Below are 8,205 nucleotides of genomic sequence, written 5' to 3' on the forward strand. Positions count from 1 at the left end.
TCTTTCTGGAATAAAACTCAATCTGACTTTTGTCTCTTTTCAGGCAGGAAAGCCCTGGTGCTTAATTTAACTCCAAGGTAATAAAATCCTGGTTTTTTTCTCTTGCAGCTTGGCAAGATGCGCCTGACCATCCCCTGCAGGGCCCTGACCTGCTCCCACCTGCAGTGCTTTGATGCCACTCTCTACATCCAAATGAACGAGAAAAAACCCACCTGGGTGTGCCCTGTGTGTGACAAGAAAGCTCCCTACGAGCATCTCATCATTGATGGGTGAGTGAAGCTGAAATCAGAACCCCAAGGGATGTTCCTGTCTGCAGCCAAGGGGATTTCTCTCCTTTTGGAGCTCCCCATGTTGGATTTCCTGCTGCTGGTCAGGAATTCCTGAGCAGCTCCTTCTCAAGGATTCTGCTCCTCCAAACTCAACTTGATAATAATGAGAGCAATTCTCAGTGAATTCCTGAGCTTTCCTAGGTGCACGCAGCACATGTTGTATTTCCTTTTAATGGAGCAGCTGTACAAATCTGGCAGGGCTGATAACAGACAGAGCAAATCAATGCTGCCACCCCTCCGAGTGCCTGCACAATTCCGTGTACAATTTCACACTCGGGGAGTTGCTATCTATAGAAAGTGACACACAGATTGATTCCCTGGCTCTGCCTGCTTGCAAAACACTAAAAAAATAAATAAATCTCACCTCAGGCTGGGCCTAGGGTGGATTTCTGGGGTTGCATTTTAATTTCTTTAAGAGAGAAATTTTTTGTTTTTTTTTATAAAGGGAGAGAATAGGTTAGAGGTTTCTGAGAATACTCTCAATATAAAACAAAGCCCAAAAATGGATGAAACACATACAGAAAAACCCCAAAAGCAAAGGTGAAAACACCCAGGAAACCCCAAAATGTTAAAAAACCGCCTCATCAATGATGAGTCTTTCAGGGAATGTATGTTTTATTTTGCTAAGGAAGGATGAGATCACTCAGAATCCCTTTAGAGCCTTGCAAGAGACACTCAGGCTGATCTGGACTCCTGCATCCCCAGATTTCCAGGGATAAATCTGCCTTGGATCAAAGAGCTGGGGGCTCCTGCTTGAGGTTTCTGCCTAAAACAGCAAAGCCAAAAAGCAGGAATAATGCAAACCCCACTTTCCCTTATTTCTCCTGGTGCTGCCAGGTGCAGATGTTGGGTCTGATCTAACTGGAACATCCTAAAGAGAAAGTTATCTGTGGAAATGCTCCAATCTGGGAAAGAGGGAGCTAATTAAAGCCAAGCTCTAATTAAAGCCAAGGTCTTCCCTGCAGAACCACATGAATGGGCCTGGTCAGAAGCTGGAATTCCCACTGGCACTGATGTGCTGCCAGGATCCTAAAATTTTAGGACATGCCTGTGGGAGAAGAGGCTGCAAATTGAGATTCTCAGGCTCAGCATTTGGTAGGAAGTTTCACAAGGCCTTAAATCCTCAGATTTAAGAGAGGTTTCCTCAGTTAAGTTTTGTCAGGATTTTTTATCAACTCTGGTTCACAGAATTCCTTTGTTTTGGGAAATGGAGAGTTCTGTGTCACGAGCTCTGCAGGATTCCACTCTCAGTGCTTTTAAATAAAAATCTTCATTTTTGCAGATTTTTATTTTAGGTAATACTCCAATTTTGTCAGTGATTCCTTTTAATCAAGGAAACAGCGAGAGGAGAACAGAACAGTAAAAGCTTCACCACAAATTCAGATTTACTGTGACTAGTAAAGGGAAAAAAAGCTCTTTTTTGGGACTGATATGAAATATTTTTGTGGACAGGTTGTTCATGGAAATCCTGAAGTTCTGTACAGATTGTGATGAAATCCAGTTCAAGGAGGATGGGTCCTGGGCTCCCATGAGGTCCAAGAAGGAGGTGCAGGAGGTGACAGCATCCTACAACGGAGTGGATGGTGAGCCATGGCTGGGCTGTGCAGGACACTCTGGCATCCCCTGTGTTCCTTCACCTCCCAAAATGCTCATTTTTAACCATGCATTTATAGCTTTAATCATTTCTGTTCAGCTAATTGGGTCACACCTGTCTGGGGCTGGTGGTGTTTAAAGTTACCAACATTCTGTGATTATTTTTTATTTTAATGTTGAGCTTTTTAACGAGCTGTGGGTGTAACTGATTGTTGGTTCTGTGCAGGGTGCATCAGCTCCTCCTTGGAGCATCAGGTGTCCTCTCACCAACAATCCAACAAAAACAAGAAGGTGGAAGTGATCGACCTGACCATCGACAGCTCCTCAGATGAGGAGGAGGAGGAGCCCTCGGCCAAGAGGAGCTGTCCCTCCATATCCCCAGCATCACCCATGAACAACAAGGGGTGAGCACACAGCACTGCAGGGGGAATCAGAGATTCCAGAATAAATCAGCTCTAGAAACTTCTGGGGTTGGGTTAGAGCCTCCTGTGGTAGCTCTGGGTTTGCTCCCAGCGCGCGGCCTGGGGTTGGAATCACAGCTTTGAGTGTGGAACGCAAGGAAATATTTCAGTTGTGAATTGGTGCAAAGGAAATCAAAATTTAAGTGTGCAACACAAATATTTCTGTTGTGTTTGTGAATTAGTGCAAAGGGAATCAAAGATTTAAATGTGCAACATAAATATTTCAATTTTGTTTATGAAATGGTGTAAAGGGAATCAAAGATTTAAGTGTGCAACGCAATGAAATAATTCTGTTGTGTTTGTGAAATGTGCAAAGGGAATCAGAGATTTAAGTGTGGAACACAATGAAATATTTCTGTTGTGTTTGTGAAATTGTGCATAGGGAAATCACAGCTTCGAGTGTGGAGCAGCATGAAATATTTCAGTTATGTTTGTGGAATGTGCAAGGGGAATCACAGTTTTAAGTGTGCAACATAAATATTTCAATTGTGTTTGTGAAAGGGTGCACAGGGAATCAAAGATTTTAAGTGTGGAACACAATGAAATATTTCTGTTGTGTTTGTGAAATTGTGCATAGGGAAATCACAGCTTTGAGTGTGGAGCACCATTAAATTCAGTTGTGTTTGTGAAATATGCAAGGGGAATCACAGTTTATTCGTGTGCAGCATAATAAAATATTTCAGCTGTTTGTGAATTGGTGCAAATGGAATCTTAACTTTTGAGTGTGCAACACAGAATATTTCAGCTGTATTTGAAAAAAATCAGTGTAAAATGATGCAAAAGGCACAAAAGTGTGTGGATTATGCAAATCTGGGAATGTTTTTCTCCCACTGGGAAATGTGGAAGCAGCAGCAGGGAGGAGCAGGGCTGTGGGAATAGGGAGTGCCACGAGGGCCTGGGCACACCTGAGCAGCCAGGCTGCAAACAGCTCCTGGTTTGCATAAATCTTGTGGGATGGAAGCCAGGGATCCTGCTCCACAGTGGGAATCACTCAGGGACCCCTCCAGCCCCTCAAGGCCTTTTCCAGCTGGAATCACCTTGGAGGGTGTCAGTGCTGTGGGGTCACACGGATCCCTGTGGAGTTTTGGGTCCAGTATTCCTTCAGGATTGTCTTGTCCTTGTTGAAAACACCTGTAACACATTTCCAGAGATGCCAGCAGCATTTCCAGTTCCTGCTGTTTGGGACTGAACTTTCCTTTCCCAAATTCCAGCTGTGCTGGGCTGAAGGGATGTTCCTGATGGAATTCTGTGAGGAGAAGCTTGGGGAGTGTGTGATGCAGCTTTGGAATGGCTGCACATCCTCCAGGAAATTCAGAATGTATTTTGAATTTAAGTCCAATTTGAAAATAAGCAAACAAGCATCTCCTGATGGAACAGCAATAAACTAAGAGTGTATTTTATGCTTTTAACAAGCTTTTTTTTTTTCCCTTCCAGCATTTTAAATTTACCCCACCAAGCTTCTCCTGTGTCAAGAACCCCAAGCCTTCCTGCTGTGGACACCAGCTACATCAACACATCACTCATCCAGGACTACAGGCATCCATTCCATATGACACCCATGCCTTATGACCTGCAAGGTGAGTTCTGGCTGCTCCTGCACAGCTCTCCAGGCACTCATTTAATTATAAAATAAAAATAATGAGGGTAATATCTCTGGTGGCAAAGAGAATTTGGAGTGTCATCAGTGTTTGGCTGGTTTATTTCAAAATAAGTGGTGACAAAATGGACAGAGGCTGTTTTGAGAAGCTGAATTTTGTTTTTTATCTCTTGACAGGTTTAGATTTCTTCCCTTTCCTGTCAGGTGACAATCAGGTAAGTCAGGGAGAACCAAACCCTGTGGTAAACACTTTTCCTAGCAGGATTTGCTGTGTGGGAAGCAGCAGCAGCATTATCTGAACACAGGTGTGGGATGAGGCGCAGCAGAAATAAATATTTGGGCAGTTTTAAAATTTCAAACTCAGCAGCCACTTCATTGTGGAATGCAGGTGCAGCTTGATCCCTTTTCCTCCAAAAAAGGGAGCTGGGATGTCTCCTTGCACGTTCTGCCCTCCCAGGGAGGGAAATTGCACTAAAATTGCCCTGAAAGCTGAGGGACACTTTGATATCCTCATGGAGAGTAGAGCCTGCACTGGGAATTTGGGCCAGGAAATGTGGCTGAATATCCAAGATCTGAGAATGATTCTGATCCAAGGAATGCTGCTCTGGTTGTGGAGGAGTCTTTGGGAACCAGGTTGTGACAGCCTGGATGTTGAGTCATGGTGGGAAGGATCACTGAGGGCAGGGTTCCTCCTCAGGGAGGTTGTGTTCAAATGGCATTTGTGGCTGCTCAGGCTCCTGCAGCAGAGAGGAGAGCCTGGGACAGCCCTGCTCCACCCATGGCACCAAGCTGGCCCTAAATGCAATTCCCAGGATTGTGCCTTGCTGCCAGCAGGGACCAGCACAGCTCCCCCTCTCAGCTGGCTCACCCTGGCTCCTGGGGCTGGCAGAATGAGTCTGGGGGAATTTCACCCCCAGGGAATTTTTTGAACAACTAAACCAAACAAAAGCCCCAAAAGTGCTGCTGCTTGCCCTTTTTGCTGGTTTGGGCTCTCTGATCCCATTCCTGCTTGCCCTTCTTGCTGGTTTGGGTTCTGTGATCCCATTCCTGCTTGCCCTTCTTGCTGGTTTGGGTTCTGTAATCCCATTCTCTCCCTGCTGTTTGTAACCCCAGCAGCCCCAATTCCTTTTGCCTTCAAACCTGGGGGACCACAGAGCTAAAAATCCATTTCATGTCCCACTGCCTGAGCTGCTGTGAAACCCAGAACTGCCAAAACCTCCCCTTGACAAAAACCCCTTTATTTCCTGCAAAACCCGAATTTTAACCCCTTTATCTCCTGCTGCAAAACCCGAATTTTAACCCCTTTATCTCCTGCTGCAAAACCCGAATTTTAATCGCTTTATTTCCTGCTGCAAAACCTGAATTTTAACCCCTTTATTTCCTGCTGCAAAACCCGAATTTTAACCCCTTTATTTCCTGCTTCAAAACCCGAATTTTAACCCCTTTATTTCCTGCAAAACCCGAATTTTAACCCCTTTATTTCCTGCTTCAAAACTCGAATTTTAACCCCTTTATTTCTTGCAACACCCGAATTTTAACCCTTTATCTCCTGCTGCAAAACCCGAATTTTAACCCCTTTATTTCCTGCAACACCCGAATTTTAACCCCTTTACCTCCCGCTGCACAACCCGAATTTTAACCCTTTCCTCCCCGCAGCATTACAACACCTCCCTCCTCGCCGCGGCCGCCGCCGCAGTCTCGGCCTCGGACGATCAGGAACTTTTGCACTCCCGCTTTTTCCCCTACACCTCGTCGCAGATGTTCCTGGATCAGCTGAACGCCGGGGGCAGCAGCTCCCTGCCCGCCACCAACGGCAGCAGCAGCGGCAGCAACAGCAGCCTGGTCTCCTCCAACAGCCTGCGGGACAACCACGGGCACCCCGTGGCCAGCAGGAGCAGCACGGACACGGCCTCAATCTTTGGTATCATACCAGATATTATCTCCTTGGACTGATTCATTTCTATTTTTTTTTTTTTTTTTTTTTTTGGGGGGGGTGGGATTTGGGTGGGTTTGGGGACAGAGGAAATCTTCGTGCTCAGTTTTCCTTTCTGTTCTGGAAAAAAAAAAAAAAACAACAAAAAAAAAGTTAAGACAAGGTGGTTTTTTTTTTCCTTTTTTTAAAAAAGGGGAAAAAAAATTTATGTGTACAGAGAACAAAAAAAAAAAAGTCTATTTTCAGTTTTACTTTTGTATATAAACCTAAGATGGCCTCGCTGGTAAAAATAAGAAAAAAAAAAAGACAAAAGAGAAAAAAAAATTTAAGAAAAACAAGGAGCTTCAGTTCATTTTTATGGATGCTGAAGATTTTACACCTGTGCATTTGTCATGTGAGTTTCTTTCCTTTTCTTTTTCCCCCCTATAGTTTGGACACCAATGGCATTATTTTCTCCACAGTTACAGAAACATGAGAGCAGCTGAGCTTCTAAAGTTCAAGCTTGGGGAGAGGGGTTTTTCTCCTCTTGGAGAATTTCCCTTGGCTGGTGGAATCTAATTCCCCCATCCCATATTTAGTGCAGATTTTATAATTCTGGCAGCAGAGCACACCCTGCTCTGTCTGCAGCCCAAAGCCTTTCAGGAGTGGGGTTGGTTTTTTTGGGATTTTTTTTGGCATTTCTGGTTCTGTGTGCCCTCTACCCAGGGAAATTCTCCTTTTGAATTCCATGCTTTAGTCAGGAACGTTGCAGATTCATCCAGGGAATGACACAAAGCTGACTGGGAGGTTTAGGTTGGATATCAGGGAAAATTCCACCTCCAGAGGGTGTGGGGCAGTGCCCAGGCTCCCCAGGGAATGCTGACATTCCCCAGGCTGCCAGAGCTCCAGGAATGCTGGGACAGAGCTCCCAGGGATGCTCAGGGTGGGATTGTGAGATGCCCTGTGCAAGGACTTTGATCCTCCTGGCTCCCTCCCAACTCAGAATATTCCACAGTTTTGGGATTCAGTTACTCCTGAGGGCCTGACTCCATCAGATCCCAGCTGAGGAATGGCCTGTGGGACAAAATGTTCCATTTTTATGGAGTAGAGCCCCAAATCAACATCAAAATCCAGCTGAGGAAAGACTTGTTGAGGAATTCATTGAGAAATGAATTTGATTTGGTCAAGCTGTTCCATTTTTATGGAGTGGAGCCCCAAATCATCAAATCCCAGCTGAGGAATGACCTGTGGAACAAAGTGTTCCATTTTTGTGGAGTGGAGCCCCAAATCAACATCAAAATCCAGCTGAGGAAAGACTTGTTGAGGAATTCATTGAGAAATGAATTTGTTTTGGCCAAGATGTTCCATTTTTACGGGGTGAAACCCCAGACCAAAGCCTCACTTGGGGCTGGAGGGTTTTGTTCCTCAGAGCTTCAGTCCTGCTGAGCTAAGTTCAGCTCTTCCCTGAGCGTGTGTTGGTGTCACCTGGTGGAGCTGCTGTGTTCAGACTCAGCCTGAGCCCCCCTGCAGCTGGGCAGTGCAGGTTTCAGTGCATTTTTCTGTGCAGGTTTCAGTGCTGCAGCTGTGCCCAGCACACCCTGCATGCTCAGAGCTCAGTGCTCCCCCCGGATATTCCCTGCTCAGTGCCAGCCTGACCCCCAGACCCACCAGGAAAACCCAGACTGTTCCTCCCCATCCTGCTCCTTTAGGGGTAGCGGCTTCCAAATTTCACTTTTCCCTCAGAGTTCTTTGGATTCTCCGGATTTTTTTCAGCCGTTTTTAATTCCTGGTTTCTTTTCTCATTGTTCTTAAGTTGTGCATGACATAGGAAAATTTTTTTTTTCTTTTGGGTCATTTGGGCTGATCTGTTCTTCTTAAGGAGTGGAATGTGTAAATAGCTGGAATGCAGATTTTTTTCAGGAGATTCTTTAAAGTCAGAGAAAGGGGGAGGGAAGGAAGTGATTCTCTTGTGTCCCAAAGTCCATGTCAGAGAGAGTAAATATTTCCTCTGGTGTGAAAAATATTTTTATAACTGGTTGAAAGTGCAGGTATTGAGTTTATCAGGAAAAAGAGAGTTAAGGAATACTAAAATTAGCAGATTCTTGTCTGAATTTTTTCATGTCCAAAAAAACTGTTGATTGCAAATAGTCGCTTCAAGCATTGACAAGGGCCACCTTTTGCCTATGAAGTCGTCTCTAAAAAACATAAATATAAATCTTGCATTGATTAAAAAAAGGAAAAAAAAACAGGAAAAAGTTTTTAAAAAACCAAGAAAAAAAGAAAAAAATCTTTAATCCAAGTAGCATTAGGTAT

At 44.6% G+C, this 8,205-nt stretch overlaps 1 protein-coding gene across 1 annotated transcript in view; it reads left to right on the plus strand.

The window, feature by feature from the left end:
- Positions 1 to 5,934, plus strand: part of PIAS1 (protein inhibitor of activated STAT 1) — a 51,508-nt gene extending 45,574 nt beyond the window's left edge. Inside the window, exons 9-14 of the mRNA XM_063170012.1 lie at positions 109 to 269; positions 1,782 to 1,912; positions 2,149 to 2,326; positions 3,818 to 3,960; positions 4,158 to 4,195; positions 5,637 to 5,934. Of these exons, the coding sequence (XP_063026082.1) occupies positions 109 to 269; positions 1,782 to 1,912; positions 2,149 to 2,326; positions 3,818 to 3,960; positions 4,158 to 4,195; positions 5,637 to 5,933 (948 nt within the window). The 3' untranslated portion in view covers position 5,934. The remainder of the gene's footprint in view (positions 1 to 108; positions 270 to 1,781; positions 1,913 to 2,148; positions 2,327 to 3,817; positions 3,961 to 4,157; positions 4,196 to 5,636) is intronic.
- Positions 5,935 to 8,205: the final 2,271 nt, after the last annotated feature.

This window comes from Melospiza melodia, chromosome 15 (assembly GCF_035770615.1).
Source record: "Melospiza melodia melodia isolate bMelMel2 chromosome 15, bMelMel2.pri, whole genome shotgun sequence".
NCBI classification, from domain to species: Eukaryota; Metazoa; Chordata; class Aves; order Passeriformes; family Passerellidae; genus Melospiza; species Melospiza melodia.